At 42.2% G+C, this 15937-nt stretch overlaps 1 protein-coding gene and 1 non-coding gene across 3 annotated transcripts; both read left to right on the forward strand.

The window, feature by feature from the left end:
• Positions 1-2689: 2689 nt before the first annotated feature.
• On the forward strand, positions 2690-13862 carry LOC118211362 (casein kinase II subunit alpha). 2 transcript variants are annotated; one of them, XM_035388521.1, is made up of 13 exons: positions 2690-2841; positions 5390-5660; positions 6071-6182; positions 6879-6980; positions 7079-7129; positions 7463-7522; positions 8362-8445; positions 9352-9462; positions 9832-9933; positions 10445-10545; positions 10951-11099; positions 11504-11593; positions 11936-13862. In XM_035388521.1, the coding sequence occupies exons 2-13, from the start codon at positions 5560-5562 to the stop codon at positions 12049-12051; spliced, it is 1179 nt and encodes a 392-aa protein (XP_035244412.1). In that variant the 5' UTR covers positions 2690-2841; positions 5390-5559; the 3' UTR covers positions 12052-13862. The 2 variants fall into 2 exon arrangements, with proteins under 2 accessions (XP_035244412.1, XP_035244411.1); XM_035388520.1 differs by having other exon boundaries at positions 2698-2892.
• On the forward strand, positions 7722-7845 carry LOC118212017. The gene has a single exon (XR_004762153.1). It is a non-coding gene; the product is annotated as a small nucleolar RNA SNORA57 (small nucleolar RNA).
• Positions 13863-15937: the final 2075 nt, after the last annotated feature.

The raw sequence follows: 15937 nt of genomic DNA on the forward strand, positions 1-15937 counted from the left end.
TCAATGAGTCTGTGAGCAAGTACGCAATACCCCTAATTCTGCACATTAATGGCAGATACTATTACACACAGCACCCTTTATGTCTTTGCTGATTTTTTTTCTTCTTATTATTTATATATAATCTCTATGCATATCATTTATTTTACTTTTGAATGGCAAAAGATTAGTTACATTCATCATATCATGAATAAATAAAACAAACTCTCAGTATGTCACTCATTAATAAATAATGTGACATTACATGATGTAATTGAAATTATATATTTCATATATATATATAATATTTCATTGCTCTTATTTGTTAAACTTACTAATTATATTGTACCTTTACATGTGAACAGCAGCACTATGTGTGCAAGCAAATCCATCTTACGTAAGCCGTGTTTTCTGTGTAGTTTTTATATTACATCCCCTGTAGTGCACTCTTTTTAGGAGTTGCAACACAGCAGGTCGTGCTAAAGCGTTCCTGCAACCACCGAGGGCACCGATAAATGTTGTAATAACATCCTTTCCGCAGAGCTCTGCTCCAAATAAACTCTGTTGTGCCATATTTTAGTTCAGCTGACCAGTGAAATGAACCTCTGGCTCGGGGATATTAATGGTCAGAAAACACGCAACCTGCCGCTTTCATCCAAAGGCGGCTAGGGATGTGCTGCTTCCGACTTTTAATGATGGTTTTCCACGGAAGAACAGAACACCTATGACCGGTACACGGAGAAAAGCACTAGGAAGGGGTAGTTAAAAGCGGTGGCGCGTTGCACACAGGCTACATTGTTTTCGCGTCTCGTTGTAGCAGACTGGGAAGTGGAGGAATTCCCAGAGAAGGTATCAGCAGACATTACCGCTCACCCTCACCGACACCGAACGCGGGCGATTAAACCCTTGTCCCAGCTTATCCTCCCAATCAATTTGCTCAAAACAGGAGGTGAGAAGCCGGTGAATTTGGGGTCGCCGTTTCCCTGCGTAAACAATAGCCCTAAAACGCTAAGAGAAAGAGCTGTGCACATGACTAATTACGCAGAGGGCCCTCGTCCAGGGCAATCCAGATTTTAAAGGTGAAAATGTCCCTTTGGAGCAAGAAGCCCCTTCACATTTGGTGTAAAAAGTCCCTGGGAGCTCCTTGCCCCAAAATAAATTTATGAATATTTAGATTAGGGCCATGGGATTTTAGGGTTAGGCTTAAACTTGGGGGTTAGGGTTAATGGCTAGGATTATGGAAGTGGTTTACACTTTTTGGCTAATGATTAGGGATATGGTTTTCAGTTAGTGTAAGATGTCTTTGTGTGTTAAAACCAACACATGCTGTGTTTTGTCCTTGATTTATTATGAATAATGCAAAATCCATTTGTTTTTACGTGTTTTGTGTGTGTGCAGGCTACATTTGTGGTCAAGGCCAATAGGATGCAGCATACTACCAAAAGAAAGAGAACTGGACAGTAAGTAGGCTTCATTCCCATTACGCAGAAACGGTCAACAGCACTGACAGCGAGAAGGGCAGATCGACACACTCCCTTGCTGCGAGCGAGCTGTGTTTTTCACTGGGGACCTGTGAGAAGTTCAGCTGCGAGAGTTTGGCAGGTTCGTCTGCTGGAGGAACGGACGCTGCATTTCATCACCAGCAGCGATCGCAGGGAGGATATCCTCAATCGAGGGCCCGGAGAGTGCAATGAACAGCCTCAGTGAGAGACATGTCAGGGGTGTCACACAGCTGGGCTCGCTAACAACCTGAGAGACATACATTGTGTCACTGAATGGAGCGCACCGCCAGGTTGGAGTGTGCTACAAGATCAATTTATCTGACTTTGTGTACGTAATATTTATATATTTTTTATTTTTTTATTTTAAAAAACATGGGTTTTGCCACAATGCAGTTTGTAGGCTATGTGGTCTGTGCCATAACTTATAAAATTACCACAGAAATCGATGGAGACTTCCTTAAATCTTAATTGAACCGCTATCCCAATTACAGTTGGCAAACAGCTAACGTGTCAAAACTAGCCCACCAAAACTTCGGGACCTCAACTACTGCACACACTGCTCTCTAGTGGTAACATTGGAGGACATGGAGTTTCAGCATGTTTTTTTATTTTTTATTTTTTTAAACTCTCATTGTGCACGCGTGTACAAGTCCAATCCGTTTCAGGATGTTGTTTCTTAAATATTTAATTAGCTCAGTCATATCTTGATCTGACATTTGTATAAGCACTAGCTGCAAGTGCATCCTAAAGATTGTACTGTGCTCAGTACAAGAGTGAACCAGCATAATTTTATAGATCTGTCTGAAAACAAAAAACAGCACACAGAACGGACCTCCAGGAGTTGTGCATCTCATGTGTATGTTATAATCTGCGGCAACATAACTAATTGTCTACAGTGTCAACTATTCACTGGAATCATTAAGTGTGACATTTACAGCCTTTAATCAGTTATTCCTTTAATATTCCTCGTTAGTTTATTGTCACATCCCAGTGTTGCAATATAGGACAGACGACTGGACTATTGTTTTTTGCTATGCGAATGCATTCTGTTTTTGAATTTTGAATTTCCCAAATTGTTAACCATCCAGTACATGTGGGGTTTCTTGCCGTTTTGTCCGCTAGACGGCGCTACGTTTAGAGTAACAGCTGAGCGAATAATAGCAGTCTATGGTAAGCTCCAGTGCGTTGTTTTCCTACCGCTTCCGAACCTCGCATCTGTGCTTCCTGGGGTTAAGAGAGCGTGCGGTCGGCCATATTGTCTCTGATACAGCAGAAATCTCCAGTGTCGACAAGATACCGGTGAAAAGAACGGAACTCACAGCCTTCCCGAGGAAGGGGTCCGCACGGGGAAGTTTACGAGAAGGTAGCGACCTACAAATATTGGCACTGGAAACGAGGAAGCTGTTTATAGTAGGTAGGTAGTTAGCCGAGTTAACTTAACGTAGAGATATTTCGCAAGCTAACATTTCCTGTTGATTAGAAGCTAAACTTAGCTGGCTTGCTAGCGAGGTAACAGGCGGCATCCGGCGCGTATTGGGCGAGGTAATTGTGATGACGAGCTAGCACTGTGGCTCCACAGTTAGCTAACTGGTTTTCTGGAATGTGTTGCCAGCTTAGTTCGTTCTATTGTACTGCATTGTGTTAAGATATAGTTATTAGTTGGCGAAGTAATGTGTAAATGGACCACTCTCATCGACTATAATCTGTCGAGTTAACTAGAATATAACTTAAAACGTAAATTTGTATTAGCTAAGCTAGTCGCTTGTTTGCTAGCTATTGTAGCTAGCCAGCGAGTTTACTGGACTTGCCGGGGCCCTGGCGATCACTCATTTGCCTGTAAGGCCTTGTCGTAACTAGACTAGCTGACATTACCGTGGTCAGACCGCAGTATTCTTGCAAAGAAGTTAGCTATTGCATACCTGCCATTAGTTTATCCGTTTTGTTGCATGGCGAGGTTTGGTTAACCTGGTTTATTTTGCCTAGTTGAGGTAACGTAGTGAAGATTATGGTAGACGATCTCAGATTTGTTGCAGTATTCTGATGCATCGTGTAAATTGGCATGTCACTTGCTATACTGGTAGTTAGAGTAATACAATTATATTATTCGTAATATTGTTGAACTGATATATGGGTATAAGCACGCTAGCATGGTATTGTAGCCGATAGCTCAGTTTATCCGTTTTTCACTGGATAGACTGCAAGCACCACGGTAATAACTTGCATATTCAAGCGTGCATAGAAAGATGCTTTTCGAGAAGGGTAGCAAGCAACTGAAAACCATATTTTAACGATCACGCTTTGCGCAATGCCGGCATTTATTGCTGCCAAGGCAGTTTTGGAAAGGTTATCGACGTGTTAACGTTAGTTGGCTAGTCTAATAATATATCTCCATTTCAGACTTGCGCATCTGCAATAACATACTGCTAGCACATCCGTATGATTGAGCTGATTGGGGTGCAAGCTTGTTGAAGCTAGATATGGGGCAGGTTGATTCTTAGCATAACCTAGCTAATAATTGCTTTGACTGTGCAATGTTTGTTTTCCGGGGGATTCGGTTTTAAAGACGGCCGAGGTTCAGTCATTTTTGTAACTCGACTGCAACCAACTGACGTATTCCCCCCTTTCAAGTTGATTACGTGACTCCTTGAGTAATCCGATTTTAATTGTTTTAATTTTTCTGTCTTTATCTTATAAAATCAACACGGTTAATAATTGAGGTCTTGTTTTGATTTTATTTTTACTAGTGACTACCGCACTACAGTTGCGTAAGACTGTTGTACTTTGCATTCCTCGCATTGTATTCCTCATTTTTTGAGTTAATGTGTGTTGAGAATCAAACCGTTGACCAGCTGTCCTTTGAACAGTCCAACCAGAAGTCATGGTGATTGTGCTCTCGTTAATCCATTGCTTGGACCCTTTACCCTCTACATTTAATGCAGAAGAGATACCTAACTGTAATTGATTGCCTTGCATGTTCTTTTTTGAGCTCGATTGCTTTGTGTTGGTAGGTTTTGTGGTGCTCACAACGTTCTCAGCGTTAGTATACTGTGTTTTCTACATCAGCTAATATATCCGAACATTTTACCCAGTGGCATTGATTAGGAACACGTCACCTCCTTATGCGCAACTGTTTGGAACATGGTCTTGGTATCTGTAATCCATCAAACCGTAAGTCAGGGCTCTACATAACATTTTTTTCCATGGACCACATGTGCTCCTAATTTGAAGAATTTAGGAGCAGACTTGTGCATCTAAATTAGTGCTCCTAAATAATTTTTCCAGTTAGCACACAACAGTTTTCAGGACTAAATGCTCCTAACATGGGAACACTAGATTCCTGTATGTGCTTCCAGTTATTTCTAGGTTGATATATAAACCTTTGTATTTATGGCTTTGTCAGGCGATGCACGTTTGAAAGGTAAAATTAGAATTTTTTGGCTCAAAGTGAATTGGAAGCTGCCTGAAAGAGTTCATATCTGTTCGTTTGACTTTTTTTTGGTATGGAGCACTTACTGCTGGTCTCCCAGTCTCAGAAGTTGGAAGTTTGGCTATGCAGTTCCTTCGCAAAGGATGCAGTTGCATACACACAATTTGCGTACATACATGTTATTTCTCCTCATTTAACCCCCTGTGTGCACAGTGCTTGCTGTAGTATTACATGGTAGTGTCTATAAACAATTAGAACAGAACATTATACTACCATTGTACTTTCAAGAACTTCAGTGAGTGGTTAGTCTGTATCGTATTCAGATTAGGCTAATTAAGGGTTACCATGGTTTCCCTTCTCTCAATTCGCTGTAATGTTTAGAGGCACTGGGTTCCCAATATTGTGTTATCATCCTGAACTGTTAATTTTTCCACAATTCTGTTAGTAGATGATCCCTTTTTTCTTCTGTCTTTTAATATTTTAGAGCCACTGTGCCACCCGTGGCCCCCCCTGCTCCTGGCCGGCCCCCCCCCCCCTTCCCCTCCCCTCTCATCGGCGTGTTACCGGGGGAACGACTGCGAGCCGAGCTCCCCAGCGACTCCCATCCTTTTGCCACAGGACACGCCCCCCGCCTACTCTGCCAAGCTGTCGGACATGTCGGGGCCTGTGCCGAGTCGGGCCCGGGTTTACACCGAGGTGAACACACACCGGCCCCGGGAGTACTGGGACTACGAGTCCCACGTGGTGGAATGGGGGTAAGCCGAGAGCCGAAATTCACCCGCTCGTTGCGTTTGCGCACCGTCGAAACGACGCCCTTCTTACACGTTTAGGCTTTGCCGTCATTCAGAAAGAAGATAAATGGCTCAAGCAGCTGTCTGTAACGCCGATGGCTCTGCACAATGGGTGGAACCCAAAGTGCAATGCCGTGATTGGCTAAAAGCGGCAGATCATCAATCGGACTATCTATCAAGCGCTGTATGCCTGCTGTACATGCAGTTATAAACCTAACCACACCAAAATGTAATCAAATAACTGCAGCGAACACCCAACATTGTGAAAGGAACTGTAAATCCTTGTGACATTTTAAGCGTAGAATGTGGCACAATGAAAGCACCACTTGATATGGCCATGCCACTTTGTTCAACCATTGTTGTTTTTTTGTCAGAAACCAAGACGACTTTCAGCTGGTACGGAAGTTGGGGCGGGGAAAATACAGCGAAGTCTTTGAAGCAATCAACATCACAAACAACGAGAAGGTGGTGGTGAAAATACTCAAGGTATGGGCCCTGCATTTTGCTAAACGGCTTTGCCATATGAATGTTACTGCGTGAATCTTGAGTTGTTTTTTCATTTTGGCTGTAGTTATTTTTTACCCAAACATCTGTGTTGCCACTTAAACGACAGTAGAAGCAATTTCAGTTGAGCTGGGTAGCCAGAGGTCCACACTTTGCAGATCACTGCTCCCCTTTCCATGTTCTCTCACTGACACCATGTCATTTAGATGTCACAAAGACGGGTGGCTTGCCTTGAACTCACAGTTCTCCCTGTGTATCTTTTTAGCACTTATTTGGGCAACTTTCAGTTTCTCTGCAATCAACAAACATGCACTGCATCCTTTGTTACATTATTAAATGATATTTATATTGTTTTAGTTTGAGAAGTCAGGTAGCACTTTTTGCTAGCCTTTGTCAACTATAGTCACGTCCTCAATAAAAAATAGTTAGTTACAATCCTATATTTCAATTTGCTTCTTGTGTAATTTCTGTTGGAAAATAAATACCACCATAGCGTCAATAATATTGAAAAATATCATATGATGTTTTGGCTGTATCGCTCATAGTCCACACTATGTAGACTACTTTTTATAACCAGAAACTTTAAAACATATCTTTACTGAGTCTTTATACTGTGTGACATTGGTAGTCTGTGGTTACCCTTAATGTTTTAATGTGTCAAAATTCTGTCTGTTACAGCCAGTGAAAAAGAAGAAAATTAAGCGTGAAATTAAGATTCTGGAGAACCTTAGAGGCGGTCCTAATATCATCTCCCTCTTAGACATTGTCAAAGACCCTGTGGTGAGCATGGAGGCTGATGCATTGAAAATAATGAAAAGCTTTGCAAAATATATGCTGCTTCCAACTGATCAATTTTATATTATTTCCCCCTTTTCCAGTCTCGAACACCTGCTTTGGTTTTTGAACATGTTAACAACACAGATTTCAAGGTAAGATCATTCTCGAAGCACTAAAAATATTAAGCATGCATTTTATCCCAAGTGTGGAAAACCTCAACAGAGTGGTTGAGGCATCTGGAGATATGTTAATTCCTGGAACACAGGTTGTATCTTCACATTTTAAGAACATGTGGTTTTGGGATGTGCTCGATTTGACAGAGTTCATCCCTTTTTGGGTTTGGACTTTTATTTGTGTATTTTATTTTTGTTCAACCAGTGGGTATGACAAATAACTTTTCCAAACTGGTCTGAATGGTAAATAGTCACTTTTATTGACGTGTTTATTAAAGGTTTTTTAAAAATCTTTCTGTTCTTGATCAACAGCAATTGTACCAGACCTTAACTGACTATGACATAAGATTCTACATGTACGAGATTCTTAAGGTGAGGTTAATTCCCCTTGTGGTATAATAATCATCCTTTCCTTAACTACAGGAAGAAAAAGAAACGCACATTATTGTTTAGTTGAGTGTTCATTTTCTGTACATTGAGATTTTTCTCAAATCTGTAACCTGGCTTACTTTGTAAACTCCTTGTACAAAATGGTTGCCGTGGATCTGTGTTGTGCATACCAGTCTAGAGCCCTCCAGTTCTTGGCATGCAGGTTGCTGTTTGGTGTGTTTGGAGGAATATCAAAGCAGGTGCAATGTCTTCGGTACCAGAGTGTGTCCCATCCTCTGGTCCTATCCTCAATCGCTGGTACAGAATACACAAAAACTAACAGAACATCAACCCTCAGAGCCTGGCAGCCTACGGGGTGTACAAATATTATTTTTAAAACTAATGTCAGTTATACATTTGTCACCAAAGGTTTGAGTGAAAATGGTCTGAAAGAATCCCATTAAATGAACAGATGAGATGCTGTGTTTATTTTCGATTAGTCGGGGGAAGAGCATTTAGCAGTTCCGCATTTCATCTTTGGAATTCAATGCCAAGCCACCTCACAGATGTGGTTCAATTTGCTATTTATAGTCAGGTCTCTTCTTGTGTCAGGTCTCTTCCCTTCTTTTGGCTCATTCTTGATTTAGCCTAAGTGCTTATGAAGTACGCTAGGATGCGTGCATGAGTGCTACGTAAGAACTTCTGGCGTTGTCTGTTACTGTATTACTTGATTATTTTGGGCCGTCTTTTCTGTGGACTTGTTGGACTCGTTGTTGAGGTGCACCCTGGACCTTGTAGTTCTGTTGGTTTAATAAGTGCCATTTGGGCTGTTCCACCTCCAGGCTCTGGATTACTGCCACAGCATGGGTATCATGCACAGGGACGTGAAGCCGCACAATGTGATGATCGATCACGAGCACAGAAAGGTAAAGGGTCCTTCTACCCCCCCAGCTCTGGGGCTGCTGCCATTTTGTAAGATCCAGTGCCCGTTAAAGTATTAATTACATGAGTGATCTTGCCACTGGCTTTCGAAGCTGGTTATTGAGAGAGAATGGCAAGTATATATTTTGTATTTTTTCCTTTCTTTTGCTGGAACTAGGGTGGCCCACAAGGATGATCACACTCAAAAGCGAAAGAATCATGTTCCAAATCCATTTACAATGCAAATTTTAAAATCCATGCAAGTTTGTGCTTTTGCTTTTGAAGTTCAATTGTCCCTGTGGGCCACCGTATGCAATACTGTTTAAATATTGAAAATTTTTGACATTGTGTTTAATCATTATAAAATTGGTTATCTTTCAAGATGTGGATGTTTTATTTCATTCTCAATCTAGTTTCATTCTAAATCCTATAAAATGTTTTTTTTGTTGTTTTAAAAAGCTAAACAAAGCTATATTGTTACACTAATGAAATGCGTATTGCTTACTACAGGCCAGGATTCAGTAAACATTTTTCCTAAATAGTATTGAAAAAATGCATGCAATTGTTATCCTTTGCACATACAATTTGGCAAGTTAATTCTGTAAATCACCAAACTCTCCAAACTGTTGATTAAGAAAATGATTGAGTGTAGTGAATATTCTTTGTTCTTTGCACAAAGGCTTAAACAGGCTTTGTATTGAGTTTGACGAAGAGGTTGGTGTCCAGCATATGTGAGGGATTTTTATTGTAGCCACGGAGGGACATTAAAAGAACCCGTCAAGCAATGTTCCTAGTCTTTCATCAAAGTATTTTAACCCTGGGGAAAGAGCAGTCACTGGTAGCCGCTGTGTTCCCGGTGGCTGCTGTGCTCCCGGTGGCTGTGTAATGCATTGCCTCTGTTGTGTTTGTAGCTGCGGCTCATTGACTGGGGTCTGGCAGAGTTCTACCACCCAGGCCAGGAGTACAATGTCAGGGTGGCCTCTCGTTACTTCAAAGGGCCTGAGCTGCTGGTCGACTATCAGGTACGTCTTCGTGACCTTGGTTCCTTGCTGTTAGAATGGCAGGGATGTCTCCAGGGCTTTTGCGGATAGACTACCATGTCTCTCGGGCCATTGTTCATGGGATGTCAGTCATGAGTCTAGAATCTAAGCTTACAGAGCCAGGTATTCATGTATGTGTAGGTCTTGTAGGTATATTATCAGGAATGTCTCCATGCCCTTGCATATTCATTGTCATGTCTTCAGTGCCTTGTTAGTTTGGTTATAACTTGGTATGTTCCTAGGGTCTATGGTGGTAAATTCAAACGTGTACACCTTTGGCTCTTTTTTTCAAGGGAAACCAACCCCACATTATGATCTGTCAAATGACCCAAATGTTTAATTTCTTTGCAGATGTATGACTACAGCCTTGACATGTGGAGTCTGGGCTGCATGCTGGCCAGCATGATCTTCAGGAAGGAGCCATTCTTTCATGGTCATGACAACTATGACCAGGTAGGCTGCCTCCACTACCAGCCACTTTGCCTTCCATAACAGTGTGGAGAGGTTTTTTTTTTTGTTCAGTTTGCATTATCCATGGCTGATACCATGCCAACAGTGATTCCTCATAGACGCAAAGGCAAAAATAAGGCAATACGAAACCAAAACCTCGAAACATTCTTGAGGTGTTTTAAAATGCTTAATTTTGTTGACACATTGTGGCCACATTTGTCCAGCTTTAATTTTTGTGCCCTTGGAAACTGAATAAACAGAATATTCTACTTTGGGATCGGATTGAAGTTGACATTTTCAAGGACATTTTGGCCATTTTTGTGTTGTCTTAATGAGTTTGTCATAATTAATGAAGGCTGATACAGTGTAGGTACAGGTGTTATGTGGCTTTGAATTCCACGGAGTGGAACTTCAACAGACAAATGAATGAATTTGGCGTTGTGGGCAACCTGGGGACCCAGGAGAAACTGGTGGAGCTCAGTGAGCGTAACGGCTCTCCCTTTCCCTTCCCCAGCTCGTGAGAATAGCCAAAGTCCTGGGAACTGAAGATCTCTACGATTACATCGACAAGTACAACATCGAGCTGGAGCCTCGCTTCAACGACATCCTGGGAAGGTGAGCGCTCAGTATTCAAACACATTTTAATATGATTTCTTGGGAATTGTTTAATTAGAAATAATACATTGATTTATTTTTAGTTAGAATGACAATATAATTCAGTTTCAGCCAAATTCTTTTCTCCTGTTTCAGAAATCAGGATGAGATGGTATCACACATGTATGAATGCAATTTTTGCCCCCCAAAAATCATTTTGAGCTTGTGCATTGGATTGCAAGCAGCCAATCGGTAACTGGTTCCAGAGGCATTAGCGTTGTCCCGCTTTGCTTCCTGTACAGTTACAAAATGGAGTCATTTCCCTAATTCTTAAGGGAGTGTCGATGCAGGAGAGTCCTGAAAGGGAATTCAACCCAGCCAAGTGCCGGCTAGCTGCTCCCTCCACTGACGGTCCTCCTCCCACAGGCATTCCCGCAAACGATGGGAGAGGTTCGTTCACAGCGAGAACCAGCACCTGATCAGCCCCGAAGCCCTGGACTTCCTGGACAAACTGCTGCGCTACGACCACCAGGCCCGGCTCACCGCCAGGGAGGCCATGGAGCACCCCTACTTCTGTGAGTGCAGCCAGCGGCGGCCATGGAAAGCCTGTTTGGGCCCAATGGCCTTTCTAACATTCACCCCGACCACAGAGCCTGGTCACTGAGTTATGTTGTCTAATCCCCGTGAGGGTGTAATTTATATGTACTGGGATGTTAGACTTTTATTTCTCAATCCAGTGGTATATATTTTTTTTGTCGTCCCCCCTTCTTCCCCCTCCATTGTCTCCTTCTTAGTCTTGGTAGTCATTTGTAAAAAAAGTAAATGAGTAAGTAAACACTATTTGAGCCCTCATGGTGGGAAAACTGCGATGACCCTGAAGAGCTGAAGGAGGAACCCCTGGAACATGTTGCACAGAGAATTGAATAATGCTTTAAACCAGATGTTTGACGTATAACCACATCTGTCCCTGTGGTTGTAGATCCCATTGTGAAAGACCAGACTCGACTGGGGGGATCCGCCAGCTTGCCGAGCGGGAACACCCCCGTGAGCACAGCCAACATGATAACAGGTACGAACGCACCTACCGCCCGTTGCTACTGGACACAGGGACTTCCTTTGCTCTGTCATTCCGACCTAATGATGTCACAGGCTCCCATGCAGTTACAAATGAAGCACTCGCTTACTGTTCCTGAGTTTAGAGCGTTTAGGAATACAGTTGGATGCACTCGACACACGATTGCCATTAATCTGGTTTGTTGACCCCCTTTACCAGTAAATGGAAAGTGAATTGCATACACGGTCATTTTTGTGGCGTGCTATCGCTGGCCAGCCCCTGCTCCCCAGTAGGTCCCCGCCCTGTCGTTACCCGGGTTTTTTTTGCGGGAGAGTGACGTCGCCCTTCTCTCTGCAGGAATCGCCGCCCTGCCGGCCGCCACCACCCTGGGCCCCCTGGCGGGCTCGCCCGTCATCGCCGCCGCCAGCGCCCTGGGAGCGGCCGTGCCCGCCGTGGCCGGAGCCCAGCAGTGATTGGCCCCGGCCGCCCGCCTGCCCTCCTGTCCTCCCCCGCCCCGGTGCCCCCCCACCGTGCCCCCCGGCCCGTCTCGTCGCAGCCCAAACGCGGGCAGCTGCTCTAACTCCCCGCCCCCCCACACCGCAGCCACACCCCTTTTTAATTCGGGCCTATCGTTCCCGGGGGTCCAGGAATGCCAACCTCCGTGCAGTTCAGCTTGTGGATTCTTTTTAGTTCAGTCGACCTGGAAAAATAAGATAACTGAATGTTTCGTACGTCATATATACCGGTATTCCGTGCATTCGACAGCTGACGATGATACACATGCTGCACCAGCGTGAGCATGTGTGTGCTTGTGTTTACACTGCAAAATGGATAAAAATTTGTAGATAATGAGATCCTCAACTGGTTAGGTTATGCGAAGAAAAAACACAGTAGATGACAAAAATAGTTAGCTTAAAAAAAGAAAAGAAAAAAAAACCGAAAGGAATATAATAGCATTCGGACCAAAACGAGCACGCGCTCTAAACCCGTAAACGCAACAGTAAAAAAGATCAACCAGGGCCACCTTCAGCGGTTACACATTCTTTTTTTGTTGGACCTCTCCAGAAGCGTTGCCATGGCGCCTGTGACGGGTTGTGTTTGGTAATTTGGTGGTCCTTCAGCTGAAGCTGCATCGGTTCACCACAGCAGTGACCACAGACACTTTCAAGGCCGTCCGGCGCACTTCGAGCAAGTTCCGATAAACCTGATCCATCTTGCATTATCGACTGGGGGAAAACGGAGGGATCCTGAACACAATCTGATCATCTGGAATGCCATATATATCTGAACTGGGATGGGATGTGGTTTATTGGCAGTATCCCATCATTCAATGTGCTCAAAGCTTACTTAAAGCCAAGCCATCTGTTCTGCTGTCATTTTTAACTTGCTGCTTTACAGTTTCTTGAATTCACTCAAGTAGCATAACCAAAGTTAATACTGAATTACTTGGGAAGAAGAGACTGACCAAAACTGACCTTTTTTTGTTTGTTTGTTCGTTCGTTTGTTATTGAAAGATGGATACTGCCTTTAAAATGACTTAACTTGCCATTGTTCGAGACGGACATTTGTAGTTCATTTTTTTCTTTTTAAGTAGCCAGGAGTGTATAAGAGAGAGCACAAGTGTTACACTTTTACTGTGCTTGAAATGGTTTTCTATTGTCTGTTATTTAGATTTAAAGGAGAATGGGGTTTTCTTTTATATCCCTGAAAATTTTGATTTTTTTTGGACACAGATCCTCTAACCTTTCTGGTCTTTTTGTTGTGATTAATTTCAGGGTAATGGTTTTTGTTTTGTTTGTTTGTTTGTTTGTGTCTGCCTTTAGTGAGTTTTTGTTTGGACTTGCATTTTGAAGGACATACTGAACTTGAAGGGTTAAATGTTTTCAGCATTTCTGTGCCATTGATTGGGAATCTTGTAAACACATGGTCTTGTATGCTTAGACCTTGCTGTAAATAGGCACACTGCAACTTTTTTCATTTCTTTTTGAAAACTTGGAACATGTGATACTTAGACACCACCATTACAATGAAGTTGTTTGGGCCCTTAACATCACTGTATATATTTTTATGTCCCCCTTATGTGGAAGACCAGTATTTGAGAACATTTGTGTAAATAAACACGTGTTTTATTTATCAAGGGTACTATTAAGCAAATGTGACTTATTAAATAACCAATCATGTTAATTATTTGGAAGTGGACAAAAAAAATCGGCTAACGATAAGCAACTAAGTCCAAGCACGTGCAGATTGGTGGATACAGTAAATCTTATATTTCCCAGTTTAATATGTGGTGGTAGTCCTTTGTTATTTTTGTTTATATGGCATGATTCTTTGGTCCAACAATTTTGGGCTGAAGTTTCCTGCGATTACTTATGATTACTTGGCAAGACGAGGCTTAGTCTCAAAAGTGGGGAATGACTTACAAATTTGTTGGAGATTAAACAAGGTTACTTGGTATAATCTGGCAAATGAAGGCATGGGTCAGATATCAGGGCTGCTTAAGACTGCAGCTGGCCATTGTTTCCCAGTGCCGGTGGCAACACTTGATTGATGGCTGCAATTAATTAGATTATAAAGTAACAGAATTTTAGTGATAGAAAGTAACAGAATTTTAAATTTGGCAGTATGAGTACAGTATGAGCTTATGAAGATACTTTCTGATTAATCTGATTAGTTAAACTATATGACTGGTAGTATCAGAATTTCTTTGTTTGCCAAATGTACAGGGTACACGGGGGAATTTAACTTGGTATTTCTCTGCGTAACATGCAACAATTATAAGTGTAAAAGCAATTGCACCTAAGTGTGATACCTAGAATATGTACAGACATGTACACGTATGCAACATACATGTCCCACATACAGCATGTGACCATCCAAATAGTGCAAAACAATGTAGTGCAATTTTAACATGCTGCAATTTCACACACATGGCAAATTTGTTCTTATTAGGCTTTGTAGTTTTATTTTTGGTGGAGTGACTTCTTTAAAGACCTCTGCCACTACCTCAATGCTGGGGTACGATGACACTTGAGTAGTTACACTGCGTGGCCTGACGTCTGCCAATATTTGAACTTCTGGTTGAATTTTAGTTTAATTTCAGCTCTCAAGCTTAGGTCCTCGGTCTGGGTGTTCTTCTGATCTAAATTTACCAATAGTAATTGTTTATGTACTGAAAATGTATGGTTTGACAGTTTTACACCAAGAATGTCCTTAATGGAGCAGGCCATGAACTACAAGAAGCCATTTAGTGAGGGTGATCCTTTGAATTTATTACTCTTGGTGGACTAAGAAAGGACTTCTTTTTTTTCTTTCTTTCTTTTTTTTTTTGCTTACAACTGAAGTACTCTTGATTTTTTTTATGCCTCCGCAACGGCACAGCCAGCACTTGGAATCAAGGATGAACTGATTAGATTTTGGTGGGCAAAGGTCACGGTCACTGTGACCCCACAAAGCATGTTTTTTGCCATAACTCAAGAATTCATATGCTAATTATGACAAAGTTTCACACAAATGTCTAATAGGATAAAATGAAGTGATGGCATTTTATATCCAAATGGTCAATCTAGTCAGGAAAAGGAACCAGGGAAGGAGTGAATTATCACATGCATGAAGCCTTGATGAAGTGATGACATTTTATATCCAGACTGGCTACTGGTTGGCAGAGGCATACAACCGTGAGGTGGTATTTCTAGTTGTTATTGTCATCTGAAATGACAGGGAAATGCTTGTTTGAACTTTAACTTCCAACTTTCACAATTTTCTGAATTTAGTGCACAGCTGTTGCTACATCAGAGTGAAGCATTTAATGGTAAGGTGCTGAAGAACCAATAACGTTGCTGTTTTCTCCAAATCCACTATCCACTCTGCCAGATGGAGGGGGAGGGATGTTCTCCTGCTAAGCTTCGCTACTCAAGGATTTTCATTTAGTTGGGGAGTGTGCGAGACATTTGTGTTCTAGACTATAAACGCTGTCGAAAAAGTTTAAATTATGGAAAATAACCGTAATTGCCATGCTCAGTATTCTCTACTGTTTTAAAAAATATATATATTTTTACTTTGTGTTGCTTGACATTCTGTAGGGTTTAAAGAATGCAATGCAAACTGTTCAGAATGTTGAAATGCACAGTGGCACCTGACACTAAGCTGAGCTGAACACCTGGTCATGGTTTTGGTCGCAATGTTTTTTTCCCACTTCCCTTTTGGGGCCCAAAGGTTCGCAGTTACCCTGCTGTATTTAGATTTTCTTCTCCTTCCTGGAAAGTGGCAGGCAAATGAGGGCTGAGGGTTTGCACCTGTTGAAGCTCTGGTGATCTGGTGATTGGGGATTGTAGTCTGGCTGTATATCAAGCAAAATGA

Source organism: Anguilla anguilla, chromosome 13, assembly GCF_013347855.1.
Source record: "Anguilla anguilla isolate fAngAng1 chromosome 13, fAngAng1.pri, whole genome shotgun sequence".
NCBI lineage: Eukaryota > Metazoa > Chordata > Actinopteri > Anguilliformes > Anguillidae > Anguilla > Anguilla anguilla.

What these genes read in the sequence shown, in the direction of transcription:
- LOC118211362 (XM_035388521.1), top strand. Translation starts at nt 5,560, where the DNA reads ATGTCGGGGCCTGTGCCGAGTCGGGCCCGGGTTTACACCGAGGTGAAC. An exon ending in TGGTGGTGAAAATACTCAAG is followed by an intron (nt 6,183 to 6,878) that starts GTATGGGCCCTG and finishes TGTCTGTTACAG; the next exon opens with CCAGTGAAAAAGAAGAAAAT. An exon ending in AGCTGCTGGTCGACTATCAG is followed by an intron (nt 9,463 to 9,831) that starts GTACGTCTTCGT and finishes ATTTCTTTGCAG; the next exon opens with ATGTATGACTACAGCCTTGA.